The sequence below is a fragment of the Ciconia boyciana genome, chromosome 29 (assembly GCF_034638445.1).
Source record: "Ciconia boyciana chromosome 29, ASM3463844v1, whole genome shotgun sequence".
NCBI lineage: Eukaryota > Metazoa > Chordata > Aves > Ciconiiformes > Ciconiidae > Ciconia > Ciconia boyciana.
In genome coordinates this window covers 1,535,305-1,553,801 of record NC_132962.1, presented here as the reverse complement: position 1 = coordinate 1,553,801, position 18,497 = coordinate 1,535,305, and the positions used below count along the sequence as shown (strand labels likewise).

At 56.3% G+C, this 18,497-nt stretch overlaps 3 protein-coding genes across 9 annotated transcripts in view; 1 reads left to right on the top strand and 2 right to left on the bottom strand.

The window, feature by feature from the left end:
* Positions 1-2,892, top strand: part of LOC140644806 (uncharacterized) — a 297,384-nt gene extending 294,492 nt beyond the window's left edge. The window contains exons 1-3 of one of the 3 annotated variants that reach the window (XM_072847877.1): positions 133-232; positions 908-1,096; positions 1,183-2,892. In XM_072847877.1, the coding sequence (XP_072703978.1) occupies positions 985-1,096; positions 1,183-2,663 (1,593 nt within the window). In that variant the 5' untranslated portion in view covers positions 133-232; positions 908-984 and the 3' untranslated portion in view covers positions 2,664-2,892. Of the gene's footprint in view, positions 1-132; positions 233-907; positions 1,097-1,179 lie in introns of those variants that run through there. The other 2 variants (XM_072847876.1, XM_072847880.1) reach the window with 2 other exon arrangements.
* A 2,004-nt stretch (positions 2,893-4,896) lies between these two features.
* LOC140644818 (uncharacterized) lies at positions 4,897-12,135 on the bottom strand. Of its 5 annotated transcripts, XM_072847928.1 has the most exons (5): positions 11,874-12,135; positions 11,547-11,673; positions 10,945-11,058; positions 9,855-10,621; positions 4,897-6,775 (listed from the first exon to the last, which is right to left on the bottom strand). In XM_072847928.1, exons 1-5 carry the CDS (start codon positions 11,937-11,939, stop codon positions 5,384-5,386), a joined length of 2,466 nt encoding a protein of 821 aa, XP_072704029.1. In that variant the 5' UTR covers positions 11,940-12,135; the 3' UTR covers positions 4,897-5,383. The 5 variants fall into 5 exon arrangements, with proteins under 5 accessions (XP_072704029.1, XP_072704026.1, XP_072704028.1 ...); XM_072847925.1 differs by lacking the exons at positions 9,855-10,621; positions 10,945-11,058; positions 11,547-11,673; positions 11,874-12,135 and adding exons at positions 7,220-7,337; positions 8,491-8,631; positions 8,783-9,731 and having other exon boundaries at positions 4,897-7,020; XM_072847927.1 differs by lacking the exons at positions 9,855-10,621; positions 10,945-11,058; positions 11,547-11,673; positions 11,874-12,135 and adding exons at positions 7,220-7,325; positions 8,491-8,631; positions 8,783-9,731 and having other exon boundaries at positions 4,897-7,020.
* A 1,484-nt stretch (positions 12,136-13,619) lies between these two features.
* LOC140644877 (E3 ubiquitin-protein ligase TRIM7-like) lies at positions 13,620-16,646 on the bottom strand. The gene is made up of 7 exons (XM_072848043.1): positions 16,206-16,646; positions 15,677-15,772; positions 15,363-15,593; positions 15,213-15,235; positions 14,686-14,801; positions 14,452-14,511; positions 13,620-14,159 (listed from the first exon to the last, which is right to left on the bottom strand). The coding sequence occupies exons 1-7, from the start codon at positions 16,620-16,622 to the stop codon at positions 13,645-13,647; spliced, it is 1,458 nt and encodes a 485-aa protein (XP_072704144.1). The 5' UTR covers positions 16,623-16,646; the 3' UTR covers positions 13,620-13,644.
* Between the last annotated feature and the right edge of the window lie 1,851 nt (positions 16,647-18,497).

The following is an 18,497-nucleotide window of genomic DNA, read 5'->3' as shown; positions in this document are numbered from 1 at the left end:
CCGAGGGGGGACCCAGGCGTCCGAAGGGGGGGACTCTGGCATCCGTGGGGGGACCCAGGCGTTGAGGGAGGGGACCCAGGCGTCCGTGGGGGGGGACCCAGGCGCCCGGGGACCGGCAGACAGGAAGGGGCGGGAGCATCGCGGCGCGGTTGCCGGTACGGGCAGGGAAGGACCGAGGCGGAGCCGGAGCTGCCCGGCGATCGCTGCCCGCTCCGGCCCGGGGCGGCCGCAGGTACCGGGGGAGCGCGGGGGCGGAGGGGGCCGGATCCGGCACCGGTCCCGGGATGCTCAGCACCGGCGGTCCCGCTCACCCCGGCCCGGCAGAGAGTTGGGAAAAGTTCCCCTTGCAAAAAAATTAAACCCTTTCCAGGGTGGTTTTTTGGTTTTTAGTTTGTTTTTTTTTTTGGGGGGGGGTGTCTGGCTTCTTATGGGGGTTTTGCAGCCTGGAGAGAAGGCGAAGGAGGGGGCATCACCGTTTGCAACCACTCCGGGGGGCTGGGGGGGGGTTGCAGAGGTGATGGAAGGGAAAATTTTCACCAAAGGGTGAATTTCACCACTTTCACCAAGGGAAAATTATGCAAGGGGAAAAAAAGAAATAATCGTGTGGGTGGCGAGACCCCCAGATTACTGGGGGGGGGGGGGTGGTGTGTCTCCGTCCTTGGAGATGTTCAGCTGGCCACGGCTCTGAGCAAAGCGATGGTGTCGGCTCTGCCTTGAGCACGGGGATGGTCCGTGGGTGCCCTCCGGGTTGAATTATTCCAGGATTTCCTGCCACCGTGATAAATCCACCGCTTAATTGTCCCAAATGCTGTTTCTCTGTGGGTACAGTGATGTGGAGAGTCGTAACGTGGCAGCGTCTCGTGCATGAGAAGGATTTATCATGTATTTATTTCTTCTCTCCCCTCAGACAAGCAGTTTTGCCCCAAGGGCGACAGTGACCCGCAGCTTCGGATGGCCGCTCCGGAGCCAGACTGAGCCGAGGGGATGGAGGGATGGGAAGGAGCACGGGAAGGCGATCCCCAACCGAGGGAGGAGCCGGAGACCCCGGGAGACCCTCGCAGAGGCGAGAGCTGCACCCCAGGGTCCCATCCAAGAGGTGCTTTATCGTCTGTCTTTCCCCCCTTTCTGCCACGCCGTGTTTCTATTCATAAGCGATGTTATTACTTACTTCTAACCCAGCAGGACATGGGATGGAGAGTGAGAACGAGAAGAGTCTTGAGCAGGAACGCCCCGAAATGAGCAGCTCATCATCTGTAAACTCGGAAGGAAATTTTTCTGGGAGTTTTCAGCAGAGCAAAGCGGGTGTAAACGCCCACGGGCTGCAAGGATACCCAGGGAAGGACTCAAGCACCTTTGTGCATCGTGAAGGAAACTGCAAAGTCCTCAAGGAACCCACTGCCCCGTACAGAGCCCTCGCCCGAGAAAAGAAATATATATGCACCGAGTGCGGGAAAAGCTTCAGGCAGAGCTCAAACCTCATTGTGCACCGAAGGACACACACCGGAGAAAAGCCTTACAAATGCTGCGGGTGCGAGAAGTTCTTCAGCGACAGATCGAACCTCGCGAAGCATCAGCGGCTGCACACTGAGAAAAAGCCCTTGAGGTGCCGCGAGTGCAAGAAAAGCTTTGGGAACGACCTGGATTTCCTCGAGCATCAGCAAACGCACGCGGGGGAAAGAGCGTTTAGATGCTGCCAGTGTGGGAAAAGGTTCGGGCAGAGCGGGAAGCTCGCTCTGCACCAGGAACTGCACGCGAGGGAAAAAGTCTACAAGTGCCCCAGGTGCGAGAAATGGTTCAAAGACCGGTCGACCCTCATCAGGCACGAGGCGCTGCACACGGGGGAGAAGCCCTACAAGTGTCTCGAGTGCGGGAAGAGATTCACCCGCAAATCGGACCTTACGGTCCATCAGAGAATCCACACCGGGGAGAAGCCCTTCGCTTGCTCCGAGTGCGGGAAAAGCTTCAACCATCGGTCGAACCTTTTTACCCATCAGAGGAGGCACACGGGCAAGAAGCCTTTCCCGTGCCAAGAGTGCGGGAAGAACTTTGGCCACAGGGCGGATCTGGTTGTCCACCAAAGGACCCACACCGGCGAAAAGCCCTACTGCTGCTCGGAGTGCGGGAAACGCTTCAAGGGTCGCTCCACGCTCGTGAGACACGAGAGGTTGCACACGGGGGAGAGACCGTATCGGTGTCCCGAGTGCGGGAAAAGCTTCGGGCTGAGCGGGGACCTCGTTGCCCACCAGCGTTTCCATACGGGGGAAAAACCCTACAAGTGCCCCGAGTGCGGGAAGGTCTTCAGCAACAGCTCCAGCCTCGTGCGGCATCAACGACAGCACGCGGGCGAGAAGCCCTACAAATGCCATGAGTGCGGGAAGAGCTTCGGGCAGAGCACGGACCTCATCGCACATCGGCGAACCCACACCGGGGAGAAGCCCTACCTGTGCCCGGCGTGCGGGAAGCGGTTCGGTAGGAAATCCAACCTTATGGTGCACCAGCGAGTGCATGGAGCGGATGGACTCTGCAAACGCCGGCAGCGTGGGAAAAGCTTCTCGGAGAACTCGGCTTCTTCAATCCATCACGATGTCTTGATGGAGGACAACGCTGCCCCGTGCTCAGCCCCGCTCAGCATCAGCAGTGACGCAGAGGAGAAAAAACATTAAATTCCTGGGGAAAAAAGAGACAGGATGGAGAAAAAGCTCAGACCTTCCTAGATCTAGAAGGAAAAGCCTTCTAGAAGAAAGCTTTTCTTAAGAAAGCTTTTCTTCTAGAAGAAAATCTAGACAAAACAGCTGCTGGCATATGGAAAGTGCAGGATCTTTGTGTTCCACGCTGCTGTCAGCAAGGACAGGGGGGAAAATACCTGTATATGTGTTTTGGAGTAAAACATGAACCTGTTTACTAAATAACGTGTATTATTGCGAGCACATGGAATGGGCTTGGCATGCGCTGCGTGGCTCCCATGCATCCCTCTTCTGATGGTCCTTTCCATCATAGAAACGTGGTCCCCAGGCACCTCCTTTACCTTCTTTCCCCGTCCTTGGATCAGCTCCGAGCTGAGCCTCCGCTCTTGTCACCGTCAGCCAGCGACTGTCCCGTCTTTATCTCACCATGGTCCTTGGGGAAGTGGGATCGCATGCGTTGTCCAGATGAGCCACACATCCAGCAGAAACAGTTCTCCTCCTGTGAGTTAAGATCCCGTGATGCTCCGTAAAACGGTGCAAAGGACATCCGGGGTACGTTACCTTGTTCTGACACCTCTGACGATCCTCCTGCGCTGTGTCTGCCTCCATCCCGGTCCTCTGGAGGCCACCCAAGGTCTGCAGGATGGATGTAGTTGACACAGAAGTGTAGATTATACAGTGACGCACCTTTGCCCACTGTACACAGTCTGGGGACATCGGCGGCCTCAGAGTGACACCGTTGGTGTGGCACTGCTGATGCTCCTGCCATTATGGTATCTCGTCTACACCTATGAGGGCTGTGGTTGGACCACCCCGTCCTCGTGCTTTGGGCTAGGTGACCCATCACTAGATGGGATGGTCCCATCGCCTTGTCAGCTGGTGCCCAGGAGATGGGGAGATCCCTACTGGGAAGGTGCCTGGGCTTGCCGGAGACCCCTTTAAGGTCTAGGGTAGCTACAGTGGCAAATAAAAGTAGCCACAAACCTGAATTTGGCCAAGGAGCAATAGTGATATTCTCACTTCTCTAGCCAAATCCTAGATAAACCTTTTCTGGACCATCCATCCAGTCATGCACATTCAGAAACTCTGTGTGACATGACCCTCACCACCACGACAACTGGTTCACAGCCAGTTATTAACGCAACTCTAACCCAACCATGCAGGGAACAGCATGGGAGGAACCAAACAACCATCTTTCTATAGTAAAGAAGCACTGCGGTACCACAATTTTGGCTCAGATACTCAGTTTTGGCTGTCAGTGATATATCGACTGCCCCAATGGACCATCCGGGGTCTAAACACATCAGAGGTTAGTGCTGATTTAAGGTCAGAAAGTTATAGGACAGCTACGTCAAAGTAAAAGGTGGAAACAACCACCCCAGCAAGCAGAGGTGACACCACTTCCATGGTGCTCCCGCAGATCTTTGCTGTGGTGGCCACCATGGGCAGCTGTAAGTCTTTGGAGGAAAGGGGGAGATAAGGAGATAAAAGGGAATGGGAGGTAGGTCCCACTGCACACAGAGGAGGAAAGGGAAGAGGAAGACAAAGCCAAAGAGCCAAGATTTTAGTGAAATACCTGGAGCACCTCAATGGCTGTAGACCTTCTCTCATGCCAGGTCCTGGAAGGGACTTGCAGGTCTTCGTCATTCCTGTGAGCCTGCGTCTAGCACAGCAAAGCCAAGCAGATGCGGGCTCTTCTGGAAACCAAGGCAGAAACCATCTGGCCAAAGAGACCGGTTTCCCCAGTTGTGGTCAGGCTTTAGCTGGGAGTTTCCTGCACCAAGGCTTGTTTCGGCTCCACTAACCAAATCTGAGCAGCTTCCAAGGTCAACCTCAGCTCAGGAACAAGAAAAGCCCCTCCTACTCCCTCCAAAAAAAACCCAACCAAACCTGACTCTCCAAAAACCTGTTGGGAAAGTGTGATTTCCCCAAAATCTGCTTTCCTCCAGGATGCAGAGCTGGAAGGGACGAGGACCAGCTCCAGGCTAGTTCCCGGACACTGCAATCATGGTTTCACCAAGATCTCCCCGTTTTCTCTTAGGTTATAAACAGTCAGCTCCCGTCCCCTGGTCACCAACATTTTTACGAAGCTCTTTGCAATTTTCCCTCCTTCGCTTTTTAACAGCAGTAACTTCTCCCTGCCACGCAGGAGCAAATAAAAATTTAATACATAGCTATTTAGCTAGCAGAAAAATACAAGGAAAACGTGGTATTTCTTAGGAACAGAGGGCCTTTTTTTATTGGGGTTGCATACACACGAGGGAGAGGGAAGGATGTGCAGGGGAAGACAGGTTTCTACAGTGTCTTTGGGGTGGTGATGGGTACCCAGCCTGGGAAATGTTGAAGGATTTAAGGAAGGGCTTTAAAGACAGACGATGGGATGATGGACAGCCTGAAACAGGTTTGACTAGGGAGTGACGGGAGTGAGTGGATCGTGGACCAACGCATCAAGCCATTTGGGCAAACTCAATAATGAGAGGAAATAATTAGCAAAAAAAAAAGTATATTATTTACTGATCAGCCTACTTTAGATCATTTGCATGGGTGGGGGTTTTTTTCCCACTTTTGCAGTCTTTAAAACTGAAGAATTTTACCTAGGAGAAGCGCTGATTTTTTTTTCTCTTTCATGTACGACGTCTCAACTCTTCCCAAAACTCCTTCCCTGCTCTGAGCGCTTACAAAGCCGTTTCTCCCCGCTGTTATCTCTGGTGTTCGATGGGGTTTGACCCCTCCTGGAAACCCTCCGCACACTGGGGGCACTGGAGAGAGTCCTTCCCCACCGTCACGCCAAAATGTGAGTTGGGCTGGAAGCTTCTCCCACATTTCTGGCACTTGCAAAGCCCTCTGTGCACCCTCTGATGCACGATGAGGTTGGATCTCCTGCTGAAGCTCTTCCCACAGACCGGGCAGGGGTAGGGCTTCTCTCCGGTGTGGGTTCGCTGGTGGGCGATGAGGTCCGAGCTTTGCCCGAAGCTCTTCTCGCACTCGTGGCACTTGTAGGGCTTCTCTCCCGCGTGCAGCCGCTGATGCCGCACGAGGCTGGATCTGTTGCTGAAGAACTTTCTGCACTGGGAGCACTGGTAGGGCTTCTCGCCCGTATGGAAACGCTGATGTGCGATGAGGTCCCCGCTCTGCCCGAAGCTTTTCCCGCAGTCGCTGCATTCGTACGGTTTGATCCCCGTGTGCAGCCTCTCGTGCCTGAAGAGGGTTGACCTCCCCCTGAAGAACTTCTCGCACTCGGAGCAGTGGTAGGGTTTCTCCCCGGTATGGGTCCGCTGGTGGACGATAAGCTCCGAGCTTTGCCCGAATCGCTTCCCACACTCTTCGCACTTGTACGGCTTCTCCCCCGTGTGCATCCTCTGGTGTCGGAAAAGATTCGACCGGTGGCTGAAGCTCTTCCCACACTCGGGACACTGGAAGGGCTTCTCCCCCGTGTGCGTCCGCTGATGGACGATGATGTCCGAGCTGCGGGTGAACCTCTTCCCGCACTCGTGGCATTTATAGGGTTTCTCTCCCGTGTGCACCGTCTCATGCCTGATGAGGGTGGACCTGTCCTTGAAGCACTTCTCGCACGTGGAGCACTGGTAGAGCTTCTCCTCCACGTGGATCCTCTGGTGCAGGTTGAGATCCGAGCTCTGCCCAAACTCCTCCCCGCACTCGTAGCACTTGTAGCGACGCTCTCCCATGTGCCGCCGCTGATGCTGGAGGAACTTTGATTTGTCCCTGAAGCATTTCCCACACTCGGGACACTGGTAGAGTTGTTCTCCTACGTGCACCTTCTCATGGACAAGAAGTCTCGATTGGTGAATGAAGCTTTTCCCGCACTGCTGGCATTTAAAAGGTTTTTCTCCTACGTGGACCCTCTTGTGCCTGATGAGCAGCGACCTGTCTGGGAAGCACTTCTGGCACTTGGGGCACTCATAGAGCTTTTCTCCCGTGTGAGTCTTCTGGTGGACGATGAGGTTTGAGCTCTGCCTGAAGCACTTCCCGCATTCGTGGCATTTATAAGGTTTCTCTCCGGTATGGATCCGCTGATGCACGATCAGGTTGGAGCTCTGTCCAAAGCTTCTTCCACACTCGTTGCACGTGTACTTCTTCTCCCTGGTGGCGCTTCTGTACTGGGCTTTGGATTCTTTGAGGACCTTTTGGTTTCCTCCATGAGGGATGAGTTTATCCCCTTCTGGCCCCGTCTCGCTCTCAGGAGCCGCCTCTTGCCGAGGGCTCTCCAAAACGTTTCCTTCCCGTTTCGCTGCTGCGATTCCGTGCCCTCCCCCTCGCTCAGCACTTTCTCGCTTCAGGTTTGGCTCTTCCTTCGTTCTTCTGGCGGCACATCCTGCTGTGGGTCGCAAACAAGAGCAACGTCTTATTTCTCGAAGGGAAACCACGTCACGGTGGGGGATGGTGAATAAAAGCACAGGCAGGGCAAGAGCAGAGCTGTGCCACCTCTTCGCCCTCAACCCCAATCGCTTGAGGGAGGGTGAAAGCGGGGGGCGCAGGGGGCTCGGGTGGTCCTTCCATGGGAATGAGCTCCTCACCTGCAAGGGGGTCTCCCAGGGTCTCCCCTTCTTTCCCCCCCTGGGGATCGGGGTCCGGCAGCTCTTCAGCTCTCTCCATCCAAGGTGGCTTTGGGAAAGGGAACCCCTGCTCCAAGGGCTGAAATCAGCGGAGGCCCCTCGCCCGCGGTGTCACTCGCAGGGGCCACGCTGGCAGCAAGCACCCAGCAAGCCTCGGCCTTGCACCCAGGCATGGCGGGCAGAGCCCCCCGTGGCCCCCGGTACCGACCCCACCGGCCCCCGGAGGTGCTCCCGCTCGCCCCTCCACGGTCCCGGTGCTCCCCCGGCCGCCCCTCCGCATCCCCCCGTGCCACCCCCTGCTGCCTCCGGTATCGCCCCCCCAGCTGCTCCCGGTGCTGCTCCCCCGGCCGTCCCTCCGCATCCCCCCGTGCCACCCCCGTGCGCCCCCGCTGCAACCCCCCCGGCCGCTCCCGGTACCGTCCCCGCTGCTGCCCCCGCCCGCCCTCCGCGGTCCCGGTGCCACCCCCGGCCCGTCCCCGCTCCTCCCCGGTGCCGTCCCGGCCGTCCCTCCGCATCCCCCGTGCTACTCCCGGCCGCGCCCGGTGCTGCCCCCCACCCCCAGCCGCTCCCGGTGCTGCTTCCCCGGCCAGCCCCGCTGCTGCCCCCAGCCGCCCCCGGTGCTGCTCCCGCTGCTGCCCCCAGCCGCTCCCGGTGCTGCCCCCAGCCGCTCCCGCTGCTGCCCCCGGTGCTGCCCCCCCAGCCGCTCCCGGTGCTGCCCCCCGGTGCTGCTCCCGCTGCTGCCCCTCGCCTACCGGCCGCGGCCCCCCCCGCTCTGCCCGGCTCTGCCCGCAGCAGCCGCGGCCGCTCCGCGCTGCTCCCGCCCCTTCCTGCGCACCGGCCCCGGCCGCCGGCTCCCAGCGCATCCCCGGCCGCGGCAGCCCGGGAGATCCGCGGAGGAAAAACCCGGGGAGGGGACGGGGACCGGGACCTGAAGCTGGGGGACAGCCGGGGAAGGAGGCTCCGGAGGCCACCGAGAACCCCGGAGGGGATTCGGGGCTTTTTTTCTTTTTAATTAATTTTTTTCCCCCCTCTCGTTAATATTCTCCGGAAGGGATTTAGTGGCTGAGCGGCAGCCGGGGGGTTTTGTGCCCTTCTCTGTTTCTTCCCACCCGCTCCTCGGACGAGGACAGAAGTTACCGCCCAAGCAGGGCTGGTGTCACCCAGCTTCTGGTGTCCACGCTACGGTGGTTTGACACGACGTGGTGGGTCGGTCCGATAGAACTTGGACTCACCGAGGTCACCTACGCAAAGCCTGGGCTCGTCTTCTTCGCGTGGATGGCGGCCGGAGGCAGGCCAGCACCACACGTACCACCACCACCACGGGAGGTAGGGACCCCATGAGATTAAAAGCATTAGAAGTCATCCTGACGTCACTATGAACAGAATAAGGGAATAATTTAGGCTAGATGGGACTTTAGGGTGTCTGTAATCCTGCTTGGAGCCCTGGAGCCCCGTTTGAGCAGCCACGGAGCTCCCTGCGCCGCAGAGCCCCAAACTGGACCCAGTGCCCGGATGTAGTCTCACCAGTGCCGTGAAAACCCTTCCATCTCGCTGCATGGTAGAGTTAAACATCTTGAGATGTTCGCGGATGCAAGAGACAACAGACACCCCCAGAAAGGCGGAGATCTTTACTGGAGGAAATGACCTTTTGTGCTTTCTGGGAGGAAAATAACAAACAGCCGCGTGGTACAAACCCAAATGTTCCCCCAGGTCTTGGTTCTTGCCCTTGGACACTGTGTCCATCCTCCGACCCATAGCAAGTGCCTCCTCCTCTAACCCTCGCAGCGCAGCTCCCAGCGCCTGGACATACTGGGACGGCTCCTTCCCTCCCCAGACTGGGGAGAGGCTGGGGCTACGTCTGCTAGGGAGGTCCCCACCACTCATTATCCTGGTTTGGATGGCTCCAGAAAAGTCTTTCCAAGACATTTCTGATGTAACGAGAGCTAGTCCACCCTAAGGACTTTGCTCCTCCATCATGCTGCACCTCAGACCATGGCGAGGGTGCTGCCTGCCCGAGGCTTCCTGCGGCAAAACAACAGGAAACATAACGGTTTGTTCCACCTCTGCAGCCCCCAAGTCACGCACGGGCTGTGGTTTCTTGTTTTGTTTCCCCGTGTTTGGTTCCTTCACCCAAAACCTGGGTCCCTACCAGCATCACTCGGAGGGGCTCAGACACGGGAAGAGACGCGCCAACCGGCCGAACGTCATGAGGAACGTGATGAGGACCACCACAGAACTGGTTTTCCTGGGGCCTATTTCGAGATCCATGCAGGTTGTACAAAGCCCGCTGCACTTCGTGAGTCCAACCACCCTACACGCAGCGATGAGCCACTGCATTTCCTCCTTCACCCACCCTCTGAAATATTTAATAGTCCTGCTTGCATGCAGACCAGCTCATTTCTCATGGAGTTTCATTTTCACTGAATGATTTTCCGAGCTTTCGAAGGTGCAAACGCACCTACAAAATGTTCTTCAAGACACGGTTAAATGCAAGGCACGTACTCCCAGATATTCTATATACCCGCGTCCCACGCGCAGCTTCCGATATTTAACAAGGCAGGATCTCACACTGAATGACCTTCCACACCCGGAGCACCGACTTCTCTCCTCTGTGAGTTTTCTGGTGCACAGAAAGGTGCGAGCTCTGCCCAAAGCTCTTCCCACACTCGCTGCACGTGTACGGCTTCTCCCCCGTGTGCACGCGCTGGTGTTGAATCAGCTTGGATCGCACGCTGAAGCATTTCCCACACTCCGAGCACTGGTAGGGCTTTTCTCCCGTATGGGTTCGTTGGTGGACAATGAGATCCGAGCTCTGTATGAAGCTCTTCCCGCAGTCGGGGCATCGATACGGTCTCTCTCCGGTGTGTTGCCGCTGGTGTTTAATGAGGTTCGACCTTTTGCTGAAGCGCTTCCCGCACTCGCAGCACTGGTAGGGTTTTTCTCCCGTGTGGGTTCTCTGGTGGGATGTCAACGTCGAGCTCCGCGTGAAGCTTTTCCCGCACTCGGGGCACTCGTACATTTTCTCGCCGGTGTGCATCCTCTGGTGCGTCACGAGGCTGGAGCTCCTGTTGAAGCATCTCCCGCACTCGGGGCACTGGTAGGGCTTTTCCCCCGTGTGGGTTCGCTGGTGGACGATGAGGTCTGAGCTCCGCATGAAGCTTCTCCCGCACTCGAGGCACTTGAAAGGTTTCTCTCCCGTGTCGTCTCTCAGGGGTGTAATTAAGTCCCTGCTCCGGTCATCCTCGTGTCCAGACTCGGTGCGGGTGCGTTGCCTTTCTGCAGGGTCCTCTTGGGTTGGGGTTTCTCCGTGGTCGGCATCATCTCCTCTGCAAACCGTCCCGCTGTTGATTTTCCATCTTCCCCCTGTTGTGACGCAGAGAGAAGCCAGACGGGTTATTTCTCAGGCCGGGCAGAAATAACATCAAGGGGAAGGGGCAGAAAAAGCTAATTAACCAGGCAGGAAAATTGGCTGGGGGTGCAGCAGCTCCGCTTCCGTGGTTCCCCAGGGACGGAAGAAGGGGAAGTCAACGGAGAAGAAATTTATTCTGATTTCCAGCCAGGATCAGTGGAGCTGTATCTCCTAGGAGGATCCATCACGCTTTGGCTAAAATCTTGGTGTGGGTTTGGTAGGATATAACAGCGTGCGCTGGTGGAGGCGGTCACGAGCACAGGCACCCCATCCTCACCTGCGTGTCTGCTGGTCAGGGCTTCTTTTTTCTCCATTTCTTGAAGATCAGGGCCCCAGCACTCTCCTCGCTCTTGCATCTGGGTGAACAAGTCTGGCTTGGCCATGGGAAAACCTGTTCCAGAGGGCGAAATCAGGAGATAACGGCACGAGGGACTTGAGAATTACAGAGTATTTGCAAAGTTAAAGAAATTTGAACTTCCTGAGGGACACAGGGTGAGAGAGATGGTGGTATGGTCACCCAGACCACCACATGCCTGGGCAAACGTGCGTCCTCCACCCAAACCCCACAGAGGGCAAACATCGAATGTTGGCCCAAAACCAATCATTGGGAGGGAGCTAGTCCAGGAAAAGGGAGAAGATCCCTGCGGGGAAGACAGATATTTCCATCTACTGGAAAATTACACAGAAGAGAAGAAAAAAGGGCTTTTCCTCAATGTTCCTCCTTGCTCTGTCTCCCAGGAGGAGCATCAAGGAGATGGTCTGTCTCACTCCTGAGTGCTGCAGAGCTCAAACCACCCAAAAACTGAGAGCATCTGCAACATAAAGGCCAAAGCTTCAGGAGCTCTTGGCTCCAGCACTGGAAGGGACAGGACTCCTTACCCAGAGACATCACGGTCTCGTAGTTCTCCAGCATGACGTCGACATAGAGAGTCCTCTGCGCGGGGTCCAGCAGGGCCCACTGCTCCTCGGTGAAATACACGGCCACCTCCTCGAAGGTCACAGGCTCCTGCAGCAGCGGCAAAAGACCTTCAGGAGCTGGGGCCAGAGCCACAGCCCCACCGTTCAAGAGGGAGAAGAATCAAAGACCCCAGAGGTCCTGGGATGAAGAAGCAGAGATGCTCAAGCCCATCCAAGCAACTGAGGAGAGCGTGGGGCATTGGGGAAGAAAAACAAGGACCTCTCAGGGAGAGACTGAGATTCACGGACCCGAAAAGAAACCTCCAAGCAGGACCCGAGGACAAAACACCAAAGGGAAACCATCAACCTCCCCATGCCCCATGGATGGGAGGTGGTGAAGGTGGCTTTTCCCGGGGCCGCGCCTTGCCCGGCAGCCTGTGCTGGGGCACAGCTCTAGGCGAGGTTTTGCACCCGTAAATAAGTGTTTTCTTTCCCAAAAAGGGCTGATTTTCTTGCGCGTGACCGTTGTCGCTGAAGGAATGAGCAAAACCCCAACCAGACCCTGAGGAGTTGTCCACCTGAGCCAGTTCCACTGTGTCCATCTCTTGGGGTTTTTTTGGTGTTTCAGGACGTTTGTCTATTCCGGAGTAAAACGCAGCAGCCCATCAGTCCTAGGAAACAAAAAAAAGAGAAAAAGAAAGGAAAAAGAAGGAGGATGTTCGTCTGGGGACGCTCACGGAAAACGCGTAGAGCTTCGTCGTGATTTTTGGACATCTAGGAGGAGCCCAGCAGTGTCCCTGCCAGCCCTCCGACAGCCGGGAGCTTGCGGGGGGGCGGAGGAGAAGGGGACACGATGGGGTAGGGGGGGGCTTCAAGTGACGGGACATCCCAGCTGTGCCCTGTCACCTTGGGGACCTCAGAGCCCTGGGGAGGACTTGTCCCCTGCTGTCCCCAACGTCCCATTCTCATGCGGGGGGGCCATACCCGATAGAAGGGGTGCGGGGGGGTCCGAGGGGCTGTCCCCATAGCAGGGTATGGGTTCCGGGGGTGCCGGGGGTGTCACACCCAGCTCCGGGGGGGCCTCACCCAGACCTGGGGAGGGGGACGCAGGGTGAGCCCGTCTCTACCCAGAGGGGTCTCGGGGAGCCCAGCCCGGGGGGGGGTCCGGGAGGAGCAAGGGGGGAACGGGGGGGTAGAAGGAAGACCCGTAGCCCCCTCCCACGGGTCGGTGCAGCGGGGGGGTCCCGTAGCCAGCCCCGGGCATCACCGGTAGCCAGGCCGTTACCTGCGCGGCGGTGGCATCACCGGGAGCGGCTCCCAGCAGCGGGACCGGCTCCGAGTGCCCCGGCTCCGCTTTGTTCTCCCTTCCCGCAGCCCCAGCCCCTTCCTGTCCGTCCCCCGCCCCTTCCCGTGCCCCGCCGGGCTCGGCCACCCCCGGTCCCCGGTCCCCGCAGGGTCCCATCCCGCCCCCTCCCCGGGCTCCGCTGCAACATCAAACCCCGGAGGAGCAGCGACGAATATCGCTAAATCTCGATTTAAAATGTGTGTCCCCCCCCCCTTGCAGGTTCCCCAGTTTGGGCTCTGCCACCAACGGCAGCTCCAGCCTGGGGAAAGGCTCCCCGATCTGCTCCGAGAGGGATGCTGTCACCCGGGTCCCCTAGGGGTTTTTTGGGGGGCAAATACCTGCACCCCTCTTCTTGCTCCATGCTGTGGCTTGCTCTAAGGAATGGTGGGGCTCCTGCATTTCCACCCCAGCTCCCTCTGCTCTCTGGCAGGGGCTGCAGCACATCCTCGCCAAGACGGACGGAGCAGGGAAAAGGGGAAAGTCCCGCTTTTCCCTAGGGAAAAGAGGGGGACATGATCCCACTCCCTGCCTGGAGCCATCCCAGAGCTTGGCCCTTCCCACAGCCCCAGGAGCTGCCGGCCAACATTAAACAAGGAAAGAAAATTCCGATTTTGGGGTGGTTTGGTTTTTTTTTGAGCAAATTCTGCTAGAAGGGATTCTCTTGCAACGTCATAAAAAAAAAAAAAAAGGAAAAAGGTGCACTCCGAAGCTGGACTGGGCGAGGGCAGGGAAAGCTCACGGGCAGAGGCGGAGGTGGGAGCCTCTCCCCACCCAGAAGAAAGGGAAGATGCTCTCCCCACCGAACGAGGCTTTTTGGAACGTAAAGATGGGGGGCTGATGCTTGGCAAGGTAAAAAGCCACTTGCCCCCCTTCATAGTCCAGAGCTACCCGCACCCTCCCAGTTTCCCCAGTGGCGGGGAAGGTGGTGATGGGGGAAGCGAAGGCGCGGTACCGATTCCCACACCGCCCCATCGCCCAGATCCCCTTCTCCGGCCGAAACTCAAGCCAGCCCTTCCTCGGAAGGGAGCTTCGGGCCACCCCCAGGGCCCAGGTTCTTCCTCCGGCCACCTCCACCTCCCAGCCGTGTCTCCCTGCGGTGAAGCCCCGGCAGCCCAGCACGCAGCAGGAGGCATCGAATCGCTGGGGGGTGGTGGGCAAATCCTGCCCTGCATCCGTCCATCTCACCCCCCGCCGGTCCCGGGACAGGAGGAGCTGGGCGTTGGCAGTGTCAGGATCCAAAGTCACGAATGCTGCCAGGGATGGAGAAGAAAGCGGTGTTGGAGGAGGACATCACCCCCCAAAAAACCCTACTCCAGCTGGGACAAACCCCAGCATCACGCATCTGCCTATTTCCTGGGCCTGGGAGCAGAGACATCTCCATGTCCTCCTGCTTGGGAAAGCCTTGCCTCATGCTGGAGGACTGGGCAGAGCTCCTTTGTATCTTCAGGAACCCCAAAGTGAGCTCAACTCATCATTTCCCAGCCATTTCAAGCACTATTTCGGCTAAAAATTACTTGCAGCTGCTCCTCCAAGGAGCCTCACCTTTTCCATCTCCTCCTAGAGATGGTCCTTGCTCTTTCTCCAGTTTAGATGGCAAAATGTCTAGGGGATGAAGAGCAAAGGTTGGACATCACGCTCTCCAGTTGGTAAGCCTGCTCGCCCTTGCCCCTGTCGTGTTTTTCCTGGGAAAACAGGAAAAACAGCAGCAGGCAGAGCTGCCCCCTCCCATAACGGGGGGGATAACCCCCCCATCAGGCCGGTCATGCCCCACAGTACCTTGAAATCTCCCCAGCGTCTCTCTGAGGACATCGTTTTGTCGAGAAATGACACGGAGCCTCCGCTCCAGGTCGGAGAAGGTCTCCATCATCCTCCGAGCGCTGCCCATCTCCCACCTGGATGCAAACCTTTCCCCTTAGACATGGGACTCGTCATGATGGCACAAGATGCCGGGACCATCCCTCCTCCTCCTGCACCCTGGGTGACTTGGGGATGGTGGATGAGCTGGCTGTCCCCAAAACGTCCCTCTGTCCCAGGCTCAGAGATGCCAGCCAGCTCTGTACAGGAGGACACTTGGGTCCCCGTTGCCCGGATGGGCAAGAGGACCTCCGGTCTTAGGGTGCTTTCTCTCATGGTGTCCCCACACTGGGGTTCAGGGGCACCTTTTTGTCTCCACACCTCTCCAAGCCTCACTTCAAGCCCTGCCTGAACTGCCAAAAATTTCCATCTCTGTTCCAGAAACCATGGGGATGCTGCCTGTGAGCCTTCCCCCACCGCTGAGACGTGGGTGGTGGAAGAGCACGTACCTGTCCACAGTGCTTCGGGCATCCTGGAATAGAGAGAGAGAGAAAAAAAAAGAAAAGCCTCAGTCTCCCATCCCAAAATTGGGGGAAGACTCCAGCCGAGGCGATGCTGTGTGCAGACCCTCTCCCATCTTGCCCAGTAGAGCATCCAACCTGCAGGAATCTGCTCGCAGGTTGCTCAAGCATCTTCTCCATCTCGCAGATCAGGATGTCGAGGAGCGAAATCTCCCCTGACATCTTGGTCTCCTCTTCCTCCTGCCTCCTCATCAGCTCTCTGTCCAGCTCTCCCAGCCGGGCCAGGAGGACAAGCTCCTGCTCCTTCAGAAACCGGCGCAACTGCTGAAATTCGGACACAATCTTCTGTCTCTCGACCTCTGTCTGCGTCTGCAGGACATAAAAAGGCAACACCATGGACCATACCGGTCCAACACCTCTGTTTTTTCTGGGTGATGGCAACAGCTACTTACCAAATAGTCCTGGCATCGCCTCTCTCCACTTATTTTCAATTCCAAAATCTCTTCCCTTTGTTTCTTGAGCTTCTCCAGGTCACTGTGTATTTGCTTCTGGAAGAAGAAAAATGGTTTGGAAGAGATGGGATGCTTGGAAACACTCCCCCCGCCATTTGGGAAAAAAAAAATCGCAGCATGGGCAGGAGGATGGAGACGACATGGGAGGACAGAGGAGCCAGTTTCATTCTCACATGAAATAAATTGTAAAATACCTGTTGACTGATTTGGGGCAAAGGGTTTAGTCTGAAAATTAATATTTTCATCTTTTTAGCCCAACTAAGAGAGTTGTCTGTTGTGGTTTTTTTTTTCCTAGCTCTCCCCAGTTATTTCCATTTATTTATTTTCTTGGTGGAAAAAACAATTATAGAGAACTTCCAGCTGGCTTGAAGCCTGTGATCCTGAGAAGCTCAAAGAAACTACAGCGTCCCTTAAGGTGGTCAGAAAAATTTCAGACAAGGAATAACCCAAGCTTGGTCATGGACCTGACCTTGTCCTCTTGGGCAGATTCCTCTACGTAGGCTGTAGTGGGACCTCCACGAGCCCTTGGTCCATCACGGCTGGAGCCAGATGCTTTTGCATCACCCTTGAAGGCGAACGTCCTCTTGCGCCAGGAGCAGAGATGCTCCTTCTCTTCCCTGCCTCCTTCCAGACCCAAGAGCTTCAGCTTCTCCTCTAAATGCTCCAAATGCAGTTTTGGCTGGAAATTCCCTTTCCTGAGCCAGCTTCGGTGGTCAACTACCTCGGCATCTCCAAGCCTTCCTCGCTCCGGCCAGGATCGGGCTGTGCCGACTCCGCAGCCGGTGGGGTCACAGCCCAGGCACCCAGGATCTGGCCGATGCTGCAGGACGGTGTGGTGGGTGCTTTCTCCTCCCCCTTCCCTTGCTCTAGATGAACTGGAGGCCATGGCAGCAGCTTCTCCAGCCTTTCTTGTTCCTCGTCCCCTTGCTGCCTGCAGCAGATCGAACATATAAAAGGTCTCAGCATGGGTGGAGGAAGGAGGAGCAGCGGAGAGAAGCTCTAATCTCTTTTAGATGTTAATTTTAGGAAGGGATGAATTGCCCTCTAGCAGGGCTTGGGCTTTAACGTTCATCTCTTGGGCATCGAGGTTTGTCTCACCTACATGTAAGTCTGCACCATGGGTGTTGACATCTCAGGTTGGCATCTCTACTCCTGGGATGGCCAAAAGAGAAGGAGTCAACCTTCCCACCTGGTGGGAACTGGCATTTCGTCCCCAAAGCTCAGGCTCTAACCTGCTCTAACCTTGCTGGTACACGACCTGGCGTCCCCCCGCATCCGCTCCCCACCCTTCAAAGCACGGACCAAAGCCTTAGGGTGCGCTTGCCAAAGCAAAAACCCTCCAACGGTGCACATGTGCTCAGAAACCGTGCTGGAAAGCGTCTTTTATGTCTTCTTGCTGCTTTCCCTTTATCGGGAACCACTTTTAATTTATTTATACAGCAGATGCAGAGCCTGAAAGCGTGCCCGAAGCAGGCTCAGCAACACACCCACCAGCTTGCACCGCACGGACAGACCACAGCACCCCCAAATTTAACAGCCCTTCATCTTTATACTTGGAAAAACATCTCGGCAGTGCCAGGGTGGCCAGGACACTGCCGGTTCCCTTCGCCGGGACGTCCCCAACCATCCCAAGAAGAGACACTTACCCATTAGGCAGCAGCACAAAGTCTTTGCAGATTTTTTTTTTTTTTAAGCATGGGGTGATTTAGTCCCCGGGGCTCCTCTCCAGCCACCCCGGGGCTGTTCGAGCTCAGAGTCAGATCACATGGAGGTTAGAGGGAAAATATCAGCCCTATTTAAGGAAACACGGAGAGGAATGCACTGCCTGGTGCCTCCCTGCCAGGGACAGGCTCATTTACGTCCCTCTGCGGATCACTGTCCCCAACTCGGATTTTTTCAATCTGAGATAAGGCTTGGATTGAAAATTCTTCATAATTTTCAGCTATAGGATAAAATATCTTTGGCTATCGGGCAAGATGGGGCAACCTGCCACCACGCAACACAGGGACCATCCAAGCACGGCCACCTCCCGGGGGCTCACCACCCGCCTTGGCCATCACCAGGGCAAAAAATAAGCACGGTGGTCATCCCACTGCTTTAAATAAAGAGCTGGGCAGCTTTTTCATCTTGTCTCCAGCCTCTGTCATGGGTTACAAGCAGCACGGGAACACCTTCCCGACTGCAATGTTTAATTATAGCAGAACCAGCTTTAGAAACGTGTGCTTCAAAGTCGCTGGCGGTGATTGCCAGCATGGAGGAAGGGCAGTTTCTCCTCTGTGGTGTTTCCCACATTGATAGTTACTTCAAAAAGAGGATTTTTTTTGGTTAATTATTATATTATTATATATTCCCCCCCCCCCCCAATTTCTGTCGGCTGACAGAAGGAATGGTATTTTGAGCTGCTACAGCAAGCGTGCTTCCTTAGCTAATATAGTAACCATCTTGAAGCCCTCAGACACGAACGGTCTGTCCCTCCCTGCCTTCTTCCCCCTGCTTGGGTCTCCTCCTTGGCCAGTGCCACCACAAAAAGGGCAATAATGAAGGAAGAAAAACCCAAAACCACAGGGCTGAGACCCTGAGATGCTCTGGCCGTTGCTCATGGGTGGGAGATGACAGCATCCCTCCCTGATGGGACCACAAAGTGGGATCCACCTCAAATGTCCCCCAGTTTTAGGAGGGTAAGTGGGGCAAGATGCTTCAAGGAGGGCTCCACGTTGAACCAGTCGGAAAAAGAAATCAAACTCTCTGGAGTGTCTCAAGT